Here is a 19,250-nt window from a genome sequence, read left to right on the forward strand (position 1 = left end):
ATATAAGGAGAAAGTTAAGCTCAACCATATCAAACATTACAATAAACATAAATGGACCACCTTTGGCAGATTAAAGTTCACAGACTTGTGCAGTGTGAGGACTCAACAGTATATGGTCAAGAAGATTCAAAAACACAATAAGACAATATCTGAAAATAAAGGAAGGAAATCCCTCAAGTGTTGGTGTTTATAATGGAGTTGTATAGTCTGTCTGTGTGCACCTGAACATTATTAAGACTGGAAATCAACCGCCTGCAAGTAAGCTTTCAACTTGCTTCCTTAACAAGAGCTCATTCTGTTCAATCAGACAAAACCAGATTGGCTACATGTAACGAAATATTTCGTTTGTTTGTTTGTTTTGTTGTTGTTGAATGTTAACAAATTGTGTTGTGGAAACTGCTTATCCAAGCAATGAAATTAAATCCCCACTTCTCACCTTGTACAAAAATCAATTTAAAACACATCAAAAACTTTCATTTGAAACTTGAAATGTTTACAATGCTAAGAAAAAAACACTTCAAGATAGAGGCGGATGCGGGAACTTTTTTAATTGGATGCCAGTAACTTAGGAAATAACACCAAAACTCAGCAGTTTGAACGACATTACATGTAAAACACTCTGCAAGCAAAGAAAACAATCAGCAGAATGAACAGACAGCCTGCAGAATGGGGGAAACTGTCATCTACTCCAATCACAGAGTTCCAGCCTCGTATATGTAAAGAACTGCAAAAATTAATCACCGAAATGTTATCAGTTAATAAACAGGACAAAGAACCACAGCCCTGTTTCCCAGATATTGTGAATAAAGTTTCCCAAACACATCTGCACAAGGCCTCTGAAATAGGATGAATTACTCAGGAGTGCCCAGGAATGATATAACTAGGCTATGAGACAATTCTGTTTGCAGTGGTTTCTCCAATGGCTACATCCAGACCAACACGTGCAGTATTTGTATCCTTGACGATGGGTATTCAGACAGGGGTGACATATCATCCACAAGGACTTCAAATGTGAATTATTTGATGGTTAAGATTGTTAAATATTTTTTCAATTTTTCTATTTCTTCTTTTGAAGACTCTGTTTAGTTTCATAATCCATTTTTTTATTACATGGTTCCTTTTCTTGAAGTATAGTTTTGTGGGTTGTTGTTGTTGTTGTTGTTACTAGCCCTCTATCTGGCAAATGTTTATTTTCCTCTGTTCTGTAAGCCATCTCTTCACTCAATCAACAGTTTCCTCTATTCTACAGAAGCTTTTTAGTTTCATGAAATCCATTGTGTGGACTGCTGGTCTCATTTCCTAAAGTACCAGGGTCAGAATATCCTTACCTCTGCCTATATGTTGAAGTGTAGTCCCTACTTTTTTCGCTAGCAGTTTCAAGGTATTGGGTCATATCCAGAGGTCTTTGATCCATTTGTAGAGTCTCATTCAGGGTCAGTGTCTTAGTCAGGGTTTCTATTCCTGCACAAACATCATGACCAAGAAGCAGTTGGGGAGGAAAGGGTTTATTCAGCTTACATTTTTATATTGCTGTTCATCACTGAAGGAAGTCAGAACTGGAATTCAGGCAGGTCAGGAAGCAGGAGCTGATGCAGAAGCCATGGAGGGATGTTCTTTACTGGCTTGCTTCCCCTGGCTTGCTCAACCTGCTCTCTTATAGAACCCAAGACTACCAGCCCAGAGATGGTCCCACCCACAAGGGGCCTTTCCCCCTTGATCACTAATTGAGAAAATGCCTTACAGTTGTATCTCATGGAGGCATTTCCTCAACTGAAGCTCCTTTCTCTGTGATAACTCCAGCTGTGTCAAGTTGACACAAAACTAGCCAGTACAGTCAGATATAAAGACTTAGTTTCATTCTTTACATATTGCTATCCAGTGTTCCCTGCACCACTTGTTAGTGAGGTTCATCAACAGATGAATGGGTACAGAAAATAGAGTATACATACAAAACGGAATTCTATAAACAAAAATTCTATAAACAGAAATGAAATGATGGCATTGCAGGAAAGTTGGTGGAGCTTGAAAGTGTTATACTGAGGGAAGTGACCAGGGTCCAGAAGGACAGACACGGCATGTTCTCTCCCACGTGAGCTGCCTAGCTTCTGCTCCTCAGTTTCATGTGTTTAATGTGGAGCACCCCCAGAAACCAGAAATCTAGAAAGGAGACACTGGACAGGGACAGTAGCAAATTAGCACATCAATGAATGTGGAAAGGGTGGGAAACTGGGGGCAGAGGAGTTCAAACAGGGAGCAGTTGGGAGACAAGAGGGTGGGAGAAGGAAGAATCCGAGCAACGGGAGTATGAATCTAGCTCTGAAGGGTCTACTAGTGACAGCAACAGGACTGATAGCGACAGTGATGTCTGTAGTCAGATGTCCCACTGGAGTTTGAGGTGCAGTAGCCCGCCTGAACCATCAGCCCCTCCGTTGCCTTCTCCTCCCCCATATAAAGATGAAGGAGACAAAAGGGGAAAGCATAGTCATCATGCAAAAGTCTGGAAAAATGTGCCCGCCGTTGCAGGGGCCTTCCCAGTATTTCAGGACCAACAGGAGCAACGGTATCATGAACCCCTGGAGTGGAAGGTTGTACAAAGATTGAAGGAGTCAGTTTCGACTTATGGGGTCCAGGCTGCCTTTATAAAATCTCAAACATGCGTTTAAACTCTGATAAAGGCAGTAAGAGTTAAGGTTAGGTACTTTTAGAGCAATTTCCTCAAAGATAAAATATTGCAACCTGCAGGAAAGCTCCTGAAGAGTCAGTAGTAGAAACTTGAGCCATTAAAGGAGAATGCTTTAAATGAAAGAAAAAGAGAAAAGATGGTCTTATATAGTGGATGGGAGGACTAGCCAATATTATTAGAAGGAAAACAACACTATTAACGGGACCATTGTTTTGTGTAAGATAAAAACTTTTAAAGTTCTTAAGTATGCATATGGATGCTCTATGTAAATATGTTACAAATTTATGTCTATAAAATCTGTATTTCAGTAAGCATTGGAAAGATATGGAAAAGACATTTAGTGAACAGGCAGGGAACAGAAGGCAGTGTGGTATGGGGGTATAGAACAGAATATAGCTGTTTGAGTAAAAGGTTTTCTTTATGTACTTCTGTGTTTTGAAAGTAATAAGGTGTTCACAAAAATAAGATCATGGTTTCCTCCCCCAGAGGTGAGTCTGCCATTTCCCCTGGAGATAGAGTTGCTCAAATTTTGCTTTTGCCTAGTCGCTATGTTAGCTTCTCTTCAAGGGGACTGAAAAGAGGAAATTGGGATTTTGGCTCCACTGGAATACAAATCTGAAAGCTGGTATCCTTATGGTTAACCAAAGAGTGGATTGGTTGCAGGAACAGATGAATATTTTAGAACAGTTAGTATTTGCTTCCTGCATTACTCATATGTCAGGAATGTGTGTAACCTCTGTTCAGTATCAGAATTTTTCCAGAGCTGCAAATCTGTCACGTGCAATTGGTGCGATGCACCTAGGAAATTGGAGTCATAATCTCAACACAAAGATGAAGGAATTGTGAGCATCAATTATTGCCATGAACAACACCCGTCTGGAGATTGCAACTGCAAGGCCATGGATGGAGATAATCCAGGGAACTGTGGGACTCTTAAAAAATTGGGGAGGGATGGCCTTTTGAGCGCTCCTGCTGACTGTTGTGTGTGGAGGAATGCTTTGGTGGATGGCATGTATGCGAAGGCAGCACAGGGCTGATAAACGAGCCTTAGTGCAGGCTATGGCAGTCCTAGAAGCAGGAACATCCCTCCAATGGTGGTAATCAATGACGGGTAAGACTACCTCATGTGCACATACCAACCTAAGACAGGATGGCAAAACTGAGTTCACTACTCCCATGATGAGTAAGGATGTGGCATGGATGGGGGCAACCTAAGACAGATGCTGATCCCAGAGCTACTAATTAAACAAAAAGAGGAAGATGCGGGAAGCGCGTGCGGCCGCATGGGCCAAGATGTTTACTACCTTGCCCCAGCATTCGCAGTGAGGCTGCATGCATGGGCTGCCTGCCAGGCTGGACTGTTCCTCATGATCTGGACCTGTCAGCCTGAGCCTGGACCTGAGCTCGTGCCTGGAGCATGTGAATTCTGATTGGATGAGGTGGGGGTGGAGCTAGATGAGGTCAGTCGGTTGCGAGTATAGGAGTTTGGTTGTTGTTTAGCCCTTGCCCTGAGTAGAAGCGAGCTGTTGTAAGAGAAGCTGTTGTAAGTGAGGTAGTGTAAGAAAAGCTGCAAGAAGGATGGAGGAAGAAGAAGCTGTTGGGGAAGAAAGCTGTATCATTGTATATATGTTCCTCATTTCTTCATGTTCATCAGTCATTGGATATCTATGTTATTGTGTTTTCTTGCTATTGGAAAAAAAGCCACAAGTAAAGAAGTTGCTGTGTGAACCCGCCTTGGTGTCTGTGTCGTTCATGTCTCAGCCGGAGTGGAGATGACTGTGACAATGGTATCTGGTTGTACCCACTGGTGAGCTCGCCTGTCTCTATAGTTTCACATCCAGGTTCACAGACATGCAGTTACAGTCCGCCATCAAATACAAGATGAAAAGTAATGACCATATAATAAGAGCTGTGTAGGGAAGGGGAGTGGCAGGCCCAGGTGAGGGAAATAAGAGGCAGTAACTAGAATGTGCATGTGTGTGTGTGTGTGTGTGTGTGTGTGTGTGTGTGTGTGTGTTTAAAACTGTCTAAATCCAAAATTTTATGAGAGAGAAAAGATCAATATGTATTTGTAAAGAGGTTCAACATCCTTAGTCATGAGAAAAAGGCAAATTAAAATAAGAATGGCAGTCCATCTCATACCAATCAGAATGGCTACTACCAGGGAAAGAGACATTTAATGCTAGCAAGGATATAAATTGTAAATTGGTTTACTACTAATGAAATCAGAGTGGAGGTTTCTCAAAAAAAAATAATAATAATAATGTATAAGCACGACGTGACCAAGCTGCCCTACTACAGTGGAATACATAAACATACTGAAAGCATGTTACATCCCTCTACAGAGATATTAGCATGATGAGCAAGCTCAATGTTTCTCTACTTACAATAGCAAGAAAACACAATAACATAGATATCCAATGACTGATGAACATGAAGAAATGAGGAACATATATACAATGATACGTCATACATCCAAGAAGGAAGATAAGTTGACGGATCTGGAAATTACTACATTAATGGAGTTGATCCGATCGCAAAAGACAAAACCACATACTCTTTCCTATGCAGAGCCTAGCTCCTAAGATTTAGATATGTACATTTATGTGGGTGTGAGTGCAGGTAAAGGGGATGAGACTAGAAAGGGGCTGTGAGAGGGGAAAGCGGGTTCTCAGGAAGGGTGTGGAGAGGATAATAAATTCACCACGTGACACACACAAAAGCAGACTGGCATAAGCTGTGGGAAGAGGGAGAAGAGGAAACCAGCATAATGAAACCTGTGACTTTATGTTAAATAAATAAATACATAAATAAATAAATAATAAAAGTAAGGACTCAGAACACCTAACAATAAAAAGCCATCCTTTGTTTAATCAGACCATCTCAATGTCAACTCAAGGTGTCAACTCTGTATAATTTACAAGTTTAAAGCAGACTCACTAAAAATACCAATGATGGAGGTAGGATGTAGTATCACACATCTATAATGCTAGCACTTAGGAGCCAGAAGCAGGCAGATCTCCCTGAGTTTAAAACCACCCTGGTCTACACAGAGAGATACTATCTTTCTTTTTTTTTTTTTTTTGAGGGTACTGATTATTTTTTATTAGATATTTTCTTTATTTTCTTTATATACATTTCAAATGCTATCCCGAAAGTTCCCTATATCCTCCCCCTGCCTTGCTCCCCTACCCACTCACTCCCGCTTCTTGGCCCTGGCGTTCCCCTGTACTGGGGCATATAAAGATTGCAAGACCAAGGGGCCTCTCTTCCCAATAATGGCCGACTAGGCCATCTTATGCTACACATGCAGCTAGAGACACGAGCTCCGGGGGTACTGTTTAGTTCATATTGTTGTTCCACCTATAGGGTTGCAGACCCCTTCAGCTCCTTGGTTGCTTTCTCTTGCTTCTCCATTGGGTGCCCTCTGTTCCATCCTACAGATGATTATGAGAATCCACTTCTGTTTTTGCCAGGCACTGACACCAAACCCAGACACTATTGCATATGACAGCAAGATTTTGCTGAGACATACTATCCAAAAAAAAAAAAAAAAAAAATCCAATGATGGTGGAAATCGAAAAGAAGTCAATTTGCCAATTGGGATGTTGACTTTTTCCAAGTGTATATGACATGGTTAGTAAATGAAGTATATGTATATACTAAAGAAGATGAGTAAGGCAAACTGTCCTTCTTATCTTTAATATTAACATAAAGAGAATTAAAATCTCAGTCTCAATTATTAAACACACATGTCTCTAGCTGCTGGCTGAGCATCTTTATAGGCAGAATGAGCATGTCAAAGACAGTAGCATAGACTGCAAGAAGCTCTTAGGATCAATTACTCCATCTGCCACAGAGCTGAACAGCATAGTAACCCATTGCTTCAACAAATCATCCAATGAGAGGACAACTCCACACAGCCACACCAAGCCCCATAGTTACATGTCGCTAAATTTTTAATGAAGTACAGACCCAAAATAGAATTCTTGTCTTCGGAGAAATCAGAAATAACTGGGGCTATACAACACTTTCAGCATCATTTACTCTAGTCTAAGTGTATAAATGGGAGAATCTCCCAGAAAGATGACTTTCCCAAAACTATCTGCTCAGTTTTAATTAAACACATTTTTCCTCAAAGCAAAACTTGTCTCTTTAATCTGTTCCCATTCAACATGCAGCGTAAGGAAAAGAAATAGCAAAATCTGGTAATTAACAATATTTTAAGAAAACAGCCTAACTAGTAACAAAGCATTGTTTGTTAGACATGGATTAATTTTTTTAGAGGTGTCCAGATGTTGCAGCCTGGGTAACATCAACAACAGAAAGGGTATCTCCCTACGCAATACATCACATCAAGACAGTGGAGACAAGGTCAGTCTCTGCGAAGGTCGCTCAGGGTCAGCCATCTCCATCCTACTGCTTCTCAGCCTGTGTTCCCTCTGTAGTGTCCCTCCCTGGGTCATAAGACCATCCCTTACATTGGATTAGGAAGAAGCCCAATGACTGTATTTTCACCCAATCGCCTCTTCCAATGGTGTCTGCAGTACTGTGGTTTAGAAATTGAACATAGAGGTTTTGGGGAGAACACAATACAGGCCACAGGAGAATACACAGACTGGTGACAGATGAATATACTTTGAATTTTAATATAGACAGGATGGGAGTTGCAGAGGAGATCCAAGTCCTTTTTTTTTCTTTTTAATGAGATTTTATTTCCATATATGTTCAATTACACACTACACTGAAGAGCTTTTTACTTTTTTTCTCTTCAAACAATATATATAAAAACCCTGTAAGATGGAATGGACATTGGCGTGCAGAGCTGCCTGACTGGTCCCGTGTGGGTTATTTTCTCCCACACTCTCAGCGCCAGGAAACAGCTTGAGCTTGTCGCACCTCACCATCACCCTCCTGAGCCCAAGTTCGAAATAGAAATTGTCAAACCTATATTAAACTTCAGTATAAAATGATCTTCAATGGAGAAATATTGTGTTCACAGTTCCTCTCTAAATCATTTTAAATCAGAGTGGAAAAGTCTTCACATTTGCTTTTGGGCTCCTTTCACAATGAATCTTAGCTGAAGAAAAAGGTAGCTGCAGGAAACACCCGTCTGCTTCTCTCGGAGCTTATCTGCTACCACATGCTAAGGAAAATACAAGGACCCCACAAACTGAACAGAGAATGGAAGTCATTTTTTCCTCTCTTGGGAGAGGCACAAATGACTGACTAAATATTGTCATCTTTCACTCTTCATAATCTTCCATGAATATGCAATTGCATTCAAATAAGACAGCAACACACACAAAAAAACTGTAGAGAGAAAATTTTTTAAATATTAAAGTTTTCATTTATAAAATAAGTTCCCTGGGCTGGATAGATGCTCAGCAGTTAAGAGCACTGACTCTTCCAAAGGTCCTGAGTTCAATTGCCAGCAACCACATGGTGGCTCATAACCATCCATAATGAGATCTGATATCCTCTTCTGGGGTATCTGAAGACAGCTTCAGTGTACTTACATATAATAAATAAATAAATCTTTAAAAAATAAAATAAAATAAATTCCCCATCTTATTCACAAGAAATAAAATCAAGCAAACAAAGAGACTAATGACATGTAGGTTTATATTTCTAACTAAATGGACTTGGATATATTAACCATTGTGGCTAAAGTATATACTATTAACACCACAATGGCAGAAAGTTAATACTTTGTTGCATTTTGCAGGAAAACAATCAGTTATTCACCCTATGGAACTGATACATAGACATTGTGGAAATGTATAATTTGCAGATCAGTCATACAGGCTTCATACGATGAATCCTGTCTAGACACAGTTCTGGTCTATGAAAGAATGGTTCTTTGGAACAGGGTATGTATGAGACAGTCTGAGCTTTGAGGATTGGAGTCTCACATGTGAGTCTCCTATTTTAAGCATGGAAATGTAGTAGTCTGATGTGCAATTACCATGTATAGAAATAAGGAATCCAAGTGCCAAGTGTTTAAAGAGGCCAAGAGTAAAATCCCCTCCTATCAAATGAACAAGACCAAGAATACTCTATAAGGAGGGCCCTATCTTTAAATTAAAAGATCAAGCATTTCATTTTCCTTTCCTCATATAACTTTATTATCTGTCCTGTTTAAGTAAGACGCCAGATCAAGCCAAGATGCAGTCGCCTGAGCACCAGCTTTGACTCTGTGACCTCAGGTGCACGAATGGGTGGAAGCAGCCTTCTGGGACAACTGTTTTCTTCTTATCGCTTCTCTGCTTAGAGTGCACGCTTGAAAGCACCATGGTGACTTGGAAATACAGACGGCTAATGTGCAATTGCTAACAGACACTCCATGGAGACATTGAATTTAATGAGATAATGTTAATACATTTTCCAAAAACAGAATAGATGTGCAAAGGACTCTCAATTGCCTGGCTCACTGGAGGGGAACATTGGTCTGGGTAATGGAAAGTGTAGGTGCTGTACCTCACTGGCCACGCTGCCACTCAGGAGGCAGGACCTTAGTGGCTCCACTTCATTTCTCAATAGAGGTAACAAATACCAAACATACTACAGGTTTGCTCATCAGCCTTTGGCCTTTATTATCTAAATTTAATCCTGATACACACATTGGGACATCGATTCTGTTATATATCCCATGTGGACATGAAGAATGTAAGGCAGGAGAAATAGCAAAACTTATCAAGCATTCTGTAGCTACTGGCAGAACTAAAATTAATGTAATTGATCAGGAATGAAAAGCTCTTTCCTTTATTACAACCGTCCTGATAAAAATAGTTCCATGGATTGATTTTTCACCCAAATGGGGGAAATATTAATTGTGTTTCGCTCTACATTAGGGCAAACTCTCATTCTTAGAAGTAGTGGTGGTTGTTTAAACTGCATCATTATAATGTGCATGAGTAGCCCTTAGTGTGCATGTGCTTGGCAATGATACATGCACAGTTCCATACCGACTGGATGGAAGATTAGTTCTCCTTCTCAGTAAGGATGAGAGGCTGTTTGCCTGAGGCTGTGGAGAACCCCTGTGTCATCAGCATTCCATACCTCCTGACAACATATCTAAGATTCACAAAAGAGAAGATCCGTGGCTTCAGTCCATGGCCACCTGACTCCTTGGTCACCTTTTAGGCTTGTGATGGCTCAGTTCCAAATGAAAGGAGCACATATCAGAAGATAGCTTTACCTCACGGCAGATGGAATTGGGGCAGAAGAAAAGAAAGGGAAAGGGAGAAAGGAAGGGAGGGGAAAGGGATAAGAAGAGCAAGGAAGGCAGAAGATGAGAGAAACAGGAAGCAGGTTGGGCAAGTCCAAACAATATCCCTTGAAGGTCACATGACCTAGTTTTCCTTGTCTAGGTCCTACCTCATGAGGCATGGGTAATGACCAAGTCTTCAGTGCACGGCCTTGGTTAGGCAGCCATGTAAGATCAGATACCACCACCAACTGCGAGGAAACCACAACTAAGAGCTGTTGCAGTATTGTGCTGCGTGGGTATTAGAGTCAGGGAGGGAAGGAAGGGCTCAGTCAGAATTCTGTAATCCCATAACAAATACTTAGATCCACACTCGCTGCCAGTCATGTTGGTTTTTCTTCGAACCCCTGAACAGACACTTATCTTTCAGTAGTTTTGCTACACTGCTAAGGCAATTCACAATTCATTAATAGACAACATAATGACAAAGCTGACCTAAATGCTGAACAAAGGTATGGATCCAAATACCAGACACGGAAGCAAGAGGACAAGGAGATTTGGTTCTGTGTGGAGATTTTTCACTCCCAACAGAAAAGAAGCAATGCCAAGAGAACATTGCCCCAGAATGGGTCTGTGAGGACTCACCCATACCTTCCTCCTCTCTCTCCAGAATTGGCACAATCTATCAGGGTAGGAAGATTTTTATAGTATGGAAAGATGTGTATCTGCAGTAGTTTGTAGAATGTATGGAGAAACTCCACCTAAATATTCAAGTTTTGAAAATAAGCTCTGTTCAGCCTCAGCAGATGCCAGCCCTAATAAATAAAATACCTTCTAACCTGAGCCACCAAGACAGTCTACCTATGGGATTCCCAACAGCTACAGCTCATAAGGGAGTACTGATAGGCTGGGCAGAAAGTAAGAGCAAAGGCAAGTGATAGATGCTCATGGTATCTGTCACAGCATTAAATACTACTGCTACTGAAGTAAGCAGGCACTCAGCAAAATGTAGGAAACAGACTATCAAATACCTTTTTAAAACATGTTGATTGTTATGATTTCATATTCTTTATAGTATGCCTGAATTTTAACATACCATGGTCTACAGTGGGGAAACTATTAGTATAGACTAGTATGGTAGCTACTGATACTAAGGTAATTTTGATTCCTGAACTTCAGCCACTGTTCCTAACATATAACAAACTGTAGCTAGAAAACGCATTCCCACATGCACACAGGCACACACACACACACACACACACACACGCATGCATGCATGTTTGAGTGCACAAGCATGATGCACACACAGGAACACACATGCACATGAAATGACGGTATGATGAAGGTTTGCAGTAGCCTTTGGTTTCTGGGTTTTTTTGAGTTGTGTTTTGATTTTGTGCAGTACTAGAGACTGAACACAGGGCTTTATCCATGATGGACACATTTTTCTGCCCCTGAGTTATATCCTCATTCCAAGATGTAGCAATTAAAAACAATTTCTACTGCTTTTAATCCTACATATAAGAAACAATCATTTCCTCATTATAACAAGAGGAGTATCATCGCACTTCATCAAGTCCTACTCTTAGGGACAATCCAAATTATTTTGAAATAACGATGAGACACAGGTACAACGGAATGCTGCTGTGTCAGGGCAGAGGATACTCTCGGATTTAGCAACCACTGCTATATCATAAAATGCTTCCAAAAGAAACAGAAAGCAGTGCCAATGGGTTGCATAGGGCATGACTTCCTATGGTTGTCACAAGTATCAGATAATCTTACTAACATGGCTGTGGAGGGTGAGACAGGGTTACTCATCTTGCCACCAGATATGGACAAATGAGAAGAACATGCAATTGTGAGTAATAAAGGTTAGACACTTAACCACTGTACACTCTACTTTCTGTATTATGAGTATTCTGTGTTACATGTAATACATCATCATATGCTACATATTCATGTAAGCTTAAAATGTTCGGTAAATGTATCCATAGATACAAATGTAACCGAGGAAAACCTCTCGCTTTGTGTGTCCCTTATTATCCAATAAATCGCCAGCTATACCTCACGCCATGTCTTCATGTCACTGGCTCCTGAAGCTCCTCACTCCCTTGGACCTATTGAATCTACCGCGTACAGAGTTTACTCCAATAGTTCCTATGTAGGGTGGGAAAGTGTGCCAAAGTGTCACTTTAGAGAAGTCCTGAAAGAAAGACTAGAGACTACCTAAATACCTGAGCCTTCCCCGTGTTCTCCTGAACTCAAGGAGGAGTATGCTGATCTGAGGTACTGCCCACTGGCTTGGTTCTACTCTACCAGTTTCTCTAATTATACGATGGGTTTCAAAACCTAGCACACTAGCATCTGCCCAAATGTCATTATATTTGACCTTTTAAGGTATATTCAAGTAACTTGCAAGAACAAAAACCTTCATAAGGAGAAAGAAATACCAAGTACACCGGACAGGTGGGCCCCAGCCTTTCTTGATAAGCTTTCCCTTATTGACACTTATAAGTGAATATTCAAAGCACACAGTTTATGCTTACATTACGAGGCATGCATTGACTTCTAAAACTACATGGCTCCCAGTAGCTATAAAGTGCTTGCAGCAATCTGACCTTGTTTCCTAAGTATCATTCCCCTGGGGGATGGGGGTGGGGGTGGGGTGCTGAAATGACAGACGGGTGTTTAGAAATATGTCTGATTCTAGAACAAAGACAAAGAAAATATAATTATAAATCAAGATTATTGTTGAGAACCAGAAATTGTGAGAGTTTTTAAAATAAGGGGATGAGGGTGTGTGTGTGTGTGTGTGTGTGTGTGTGTGTGTGTGTGTGTGAGAGAGAGAGAGAGAGAGAGAGAGAGAGAGAAAGAGAGAACGATCTTTCGATCTTTAAAAATCTTGTTGCACCCACCCCTCACGCCCCGCAGCAGTTGAGAGTGTTGTCCCTGCGGTCATGAGAGGGTGAAAAGGCCCTGTCCTTAGCCAGCTGCAGCACTGAACATCTCCTGGGTAGCAAGGCAGTGCTGGCCCTGGTCTAGGAACCACAGGTGAGCCAGGCCTGAGGATGAGAGTGAGGGAAAGCTGGCACCTCCCCTCATCCACCCTGACGTAGTGTGGGTACCATTTCCCTCTGGTAGTAAGGAGAGCTGGCCCAGAGGGCTTGAAAGCTGACCCTGCCTCCTGCTGATAAGTGGCCTAGCCAGAGCCATGCTGGAGAGTTCACATTGGTGGTGCAGGTAAGGGCTAGCTGGTGTGCTAACCAGCTCTGCTACCACCTAGGCACAGATCCAGACCTCTAAGTTGTCCCACCCTAACTCATCCATCTGTGAATGGTTGGGCCATGTGAAAGGTCCAGTCCTGCTTCTCAATGCTGCAGGATCTCCATGACACAGGGCAACAACAGGATGACTGGGAAGTGTCCTGATGATGCCTTGAACCAGACCAATGACTCAATTGCAACAGACATTTGCAAGTAAAGATATGTAGACAGAGTGGTATACTGTGGGACACACCGTGACATACTACAGCTTCCACAGTGAGATGTTTTCTATGCTTTGCTTTGTTGTTGGTGGTGGTTCTTCTGTTTGTGTGGATTTGGGGGGTGGTTTGAAAGGGCAAGAAGGCAGATATGAGAGGGGCTGGAGATGGGTGGGACTGGGGTGCATGATGTAAAACTCACACGCACACACAAAAAGAAACACTAAAAAGTTAGAAATAATGAGCATTTCTAAAAGCTTGTTGCATTTACAGGAACAATTAGAGCCAAAAACAAAGGAGAATTAGGCCCTCTCACTCTAACTAGGAATCCCAAATAACATGCAGGGGAGTTTGTCACTTGATGTGGACTCAGACAGTACCTTTTAGTGTATTACAATATCTGGTATGATAATTTCTACAAACCAATCATAGATCAACATACAGGATAACAGGATACCACATAGTAACTACATACAATTCTCAACGTGGTAGGATCTTGATTGATCTCAACAATTCTCAATTTCTTCTACATAATACTAAAATGGAGCTTTTCTGAGAAGTTAACCGCAGAGCTCTGACCCAAGCAAATTCTACCTTGTAGTTATACAAAAAGATTGCAGGAAAGGACTGGGGGCACCACCCAAGTTTCAGAAGTGTCCTAGTCACCTTTGTTTACTTGACCTGTATTAACACTGGTGCTGTTCAGTAGCACAGAGCTAAGTGGACCTGAAGCACAGGCACCACTGAAGCAGCTCAGGGGCTTTGCGGCTTATGCTTTCGTGAAAACTTTGAACTCAAAGGACATGTGTTCTTAGCAAGATAACAGAAACCAAGTTCCCTTAACATTCCCCTCTCGGTTTTAAAATCCTTGGGCATCCATGTCAAAAGATTATTAAGTTCTGGTTAAATTTGAAAATTATTCCATTTCAAAAGATCGCGGTATACTTTTACAGTGCTAAGCACCTTGAAAGTATGAGCTTTGATTGCAGTTTTGTAAGTGAAAAGCAGCAAGTGACTTGAAACTGGATGCCTCTTCCATAAAGAGAATGTTGAAAATGTCCCCACCCCACTGGTACAGACAGAGGTGACACCTGTAGAGGGCAATGAGCTCATCTGTTTGCTGTCCTGATGAGTCAGATCAGTGCCTGGCCACTGACAGCCCTGAGTTGGGACTCCCAGCTTCTAGAATGAGGAAATGGGAATTTCTATTTTTGAAGGGACCCCAAGGATTCTATTACAGAAAACTAAGGCACCTTGGTCAAAAGGCAAGAATTGTCTTGGTTTAGAGCTTAGGATTTCCTAAAAATGAAGGACTTTCCCTTTGAGGATCAGTGCGTTGCTGTTAAATTCCAAACTATTTACATTCCAAACAAACCGTGAGACTCTCATTCATTCTTGAAGTGAGACAACATACATTCTTGAAGTGAAATGCTTTGTGAGTCCGATTTAAAAACTTCTCACAAGAACAGAAAAGTTTTGAAACATCTCTAAGAGACTGTAGTCAAGAGATTTTAATGATAAATTGGTCTAACTCCAAAACAATATATTTTTTAAGAAGATAAAGGTGTTTTGCAAAAATAAGCTAAATTCGTTCATTCATTTGCTTGCTGGGTACTCTTAACTCAAGAGTCTGTCTGCTTATAGCTTTCTCTCTTCCAAAATACTCAACCTCCCAGGGAGAGAGTGCATAAAACCTCACTGAGAACACCACCTGCAGTCCTCTGCTCAGTGGGCAGCCCTGATGAAGGCCAGTCCTTCTGTTGACTCCCTGATGCTGTACTTACCGAGCTGGGGCTGGAGTGCCGCCTAACTTTAGGTGACTCTTTGCCAGCAGAGGAGGATTTAAAGTTAATGCAGGCATTGTTCTCAGAATGGACCCTTTTGACTTGGTTGGCTGGTTTCTCAAATGGGTCAAAAGTGCTCTGCGTCCTCTGAACCCTGACTTTTTTATCTTCAGGAATTGTGTCCAGGTGCTTGATCACAGAATCCATTCCCTGGCAGTTCCGGGTAGACATCTTTGTGACACATATCTGGAAAATAAAAGAAATGAGTTGAGGACTCTTCACTGAAACATCGCTATCACTAAACATGCTATTTTTTTATTCCAGTGTTCATTTCAATTTCAAGAAATACCAAAAAGCCCACAATATTATTCTGCATAAGCTCACTGAGTGACCACTTCAATTCAAGAAAAGGAAAGGTACCTATCTCACAGCACACAAAGGAAAACACGCCACAGGCCACGTGTCCTACAAGGTTCTTGACTGTGCCAGAGTCTTCATCTGATGGCAAGTGCATATTTCTAGATCATCGAAGGAGTGAATAACCTGACTTCATAAACAGCAACAAAACACACACACACAAAGAAAACAAAAAACAAAAAACCCACCCACAGTTATCCTGGCTCAGAGGGGCACCTACTGAGGGACCTAGGAGTTGAGGGAAGTTACAGAAGCTAATGGACTAAAGGTGTTACTCTGTTGCAAAGATTTATGTCTGAAGAGAGGTTGAAAATCTGTCCCATCTTGACTTCATGTCTAAATTGGAATGAAATAGTAGTTAGGTAATAAATAATGAGGATGGATGTGGGTTTTTCTCTTGAACTTCAAAGCTAGCAAATTATACTATCAGTGGAAGACCCCTGGTGACAGTCAGTTCAAGGCTGTTTACCTTAAAGCACTGGGCCCCTGATTCTCCCCCAGCAGCCAGGGTCCCTCTCTCAGTACTCAGCCCACTCCCTCACACAGTTTACTTTAGTCCTTTGGGGTTCTGCCCCCATTTACCATGCTGTATTCTAACTCTTGCATGTTCTCTGTCCTCTCGAAATTCTGGAGTTTGCTTGCAACCTCTAGCTTTCCGTGAGGGAGGTATCCCACCTTTGATCTTAGGAGACCCTAAGGCCATGTGGAAAGCCTTGGTGGTCTTCACCCGAACTTTATTGTGAGGTGGCAGAAGCTTTAGTAAACAGGGCCCAGCAGAAGGAAGTTAGGCCATTGGCTTTGTGCATTTCCTTAACTTTAGGATTCTGGCACATTCTCTGCACTCCCTTCTTTCTCTCTATCTCTCTCCCCATCCCCTCTGTTTCTCTCTCTAGCTTGCCACAGCTTTCACTGGGATTCACAGCAGCCATAGCATGAGCAGCTCTGCTCTACGCTGCACCTTGACTGGGGTGTCCTGCTTTACCTCAGGCTCCCAGACAACATTCAAGCTCAAGTGTGGAGAGTTATGGTGGACACAGAGGAATCTCTCCTGGTTACAGGGAATCTCGGGCATTGGATCACAGCCACAGAAAACTCACACGCTAAGTTCACAATTCTCTATAAAGAAACTACCATCTTGAATTAAATTGCTTTCAGTTTTTCCCTAATTAAACAGTTTCTGCATCACTAGATGCTAACAACTAAGGAAAACGAGAAAACATTTAATAAACGCTCATAAGGTTAAAGCATGCAGGCTGATTCCATTGAAAGAGCAAATGTACCTCATACATTCTTGGTGCCCAGAGAACCTAGAAGGTGGTGTTGGAGCCCCTGGAACTGGAGCTACAAACTTGTAAGCTGCCAAGTGGATGCTGAGAACAGAGTACAGGCCCTCTGAAAGAGCAGCAAGTGCTCTTACATGCTGAGTCTTCTCTCCAGCATCTAAGATTCAACTATTCTTTACCCAGGTTCTAGGAAGCAAGGACCATACCAAGTTATTGCATCCTTCTCCCATAATGCCTTGCTCAGTCTTCTTATAATAAATCATATACAAAAAGATTCATCCAAATAATTAGTTATCCTATGTTTGATACAAAAGAGCAGAGGCTCTGAGACATTCATTCAAAAGCTACTATGTAAAAAAGCACAATGCTGACACTAAAATATAGTACATATGCTCATGAAGAGCTATCACCAAGGCTCTTTAGCTGAAGCTCATTGCAATAGGTGGATTCTAAAACAGCACCTACTATCTCCTGACTTACAATGGTCCACTCCCTATCCTGTGCAATTATGAAGTGATACTATATAACTATATTATTCTATGTGTAAACAAGAGATTACCTGGTGGAATAAACAAAACTAAGAGGTCCCTGTGAAACCAGGAAAAACAAGTCAGTAAGGTGTGGGCTGACTAGTCAGAAAGACACCAGTGGTAATCCTTATGAAGGCATAAGGTGCAACATGGCCTCTGCCTGACAACCATCAGAAAACCGGGGGCCACACAACTGCATACTCAGTAAAAGTAGCTCTGTGTACATGTTAGAAGACTTGGAGCTCCAGGTGAGAACCACCAACATGATTTCAGCCTGGAAAGATCTCGGCAAAGAAACCCTATGACACGCCCAGCCTTTCAGCCTATTGAAACTGAATAAGCCTGTGTCTTTGTGGTAACACTTTACCTGAGAGTAGAAACCTACTATGCACATTTTGAACCACTGTTGATACCTAAACAGGACTTAAAAAAACAAAAACAGAAAACCCACCACTACCACCATCACCACCACCACCACCAACAACAACAACAACAACAACAACAACAAAGCACTGCTGCATATATTACTAATAAACCCAGGACAAGAGAAGCAATGGTTATCCGGATTGCTGTGGGTATTCATGTATAAGTGCCATCCAGCACAACTTTAGAACAGCATGAGTACTCTAAAGCTCAGGAGCAAGTTTCTCCACGGAACCAAGCTTCTGGACAAGTTTTCTGGTCTCCGGTGCAGCCAGGATGCCATGAACATGTATCAACTTCTTTGTGCAGGAGTTTACGTCAAGGAAAGAAATCTATACGGAGTTTTCCACGTAAGTCAACGTAAACTCTTCTAGAAGGGTGTCGTGTGTCCAGTATTAGGGACACGAGTCGTAACTGTGATCTGCCCATCTCTGTTAACGCTGACTACAGCAGAAAGTTGAGCTCAGGTCTTCATGAAACACCTGGAGTCAGCTCTGCTGCCCTAGCACACCCATCTGACAGTTCTCCTAGAGACCCTACATTTTAAAAAGCTCTGGTTCAGAAAAGGACCCAGCAAGGTGAAAATAAGAACAGTATCCAGTCCTTGGTGGAAGCTGTAGTTTCTAGCCACTCTTAGCATAAAATCATTGAGTGAATAAAGTAGACCCATCGGTCGCAGGGGCCCCTGAAGACAAATTACATGCAGGTGTTACTCTTCTGCAAGCAAGCGTAGCTTCCAGTGAATCTCTCTACAACCTGTTACCGAGTCCCTAACAAAGGAGATTGCTCTAGCCAATAAATAGTAACCCATTCACCCATCTTCAGCTTTCATAGCCAACCCCACTGGATGCCTGGATTCTGGCTGATGTCAGGCCTCCCACTGGAAAATATAAATAGATTCCAGCTCACAAGATATAAGTGCCAAGGGGAGGCTGGAGAAAAGAATCAAAGAAAAAGAGATAGAGGCTAGGAAACCTCCAGCTATTAACTAGAAAGCTAGGATCCTTTTTAAAATATCAGGGAAAATGTTAGCAAGAGAATTGGCCTAACAGAGCTCCCACTGACAAAACTGTGGTTGCTTATTCAACCATCAAAAAGAAACATAATATTGTGTTTAAATCGAATGAGTTACTTTAAAAAATGAGTTAAATATGATTTTCAATGATAAAAGCTACTAAAGGAAGAATAGCAATTACAGTAGAAAAAAATAAATGAAATACAATATACCTGGTCTTAACGCAGAGAATGCTGAACAGCTAATAGGCTAGACTAAGTAGGTTAGACCAAGTAGGAAGCTCACTGAAGACATGGGTGGCTGCTCAAGGCCTGGAGTGGGGGTGGGGGGCTGCTGAGTGGAATCAATATAGACATGGTCAGCTGCAGGAACAACAGGCTAGGGCAATACAACAGTGCAGTATGCTGAAAGATAGATAATG

The 19,250-nt window shown here is 41.7% G+C and overlaps 1 protein-coding gene across 7 annotated transcripts in view; it reads right to left on the reverse strand.

The window, feature by feature from the left end:
* The window catches only part of Cdk14 (cyclin dependent kinase 14), a 648,997-nt gene that overhangs the window by 481,853 nt on the left and 147,894 nt on the right, over positions 1–19,250 (reverse strand). For 6 of the 7 annotated variants that reach the window (XM_021162869.3, XM_029477257.2, XM_029477253.2 and 3 more), the window contains one exon: positions 15,162–15,407. In XM_021162869.3, the coding sequence (XP_021018528.1) occupies positions 15,162–15,407 (246 nt within the window). Of the gene's footprint in view, positions 1–15,161; positions 15,408–16,858; positions 17,033–19,250 lie in introns of those variants that run through there. The other variant, XM_029477255.2, reaches the window with a different exon arrangement.

This window comes from Mus caroli, unplaced genomic scaffold (genome assembly GCF_978045245.1).
Source record: "Mus caroli unplaced genomic scaffold, Mus_caroli_1 scaffold_4, whole genome shotgun sequence".
Taxonomy (NCBI): Eukaryota; Metazoa; Chordata; class Mammalia; order Rodentia; family Muridae; genus Mus; species Mus caroli.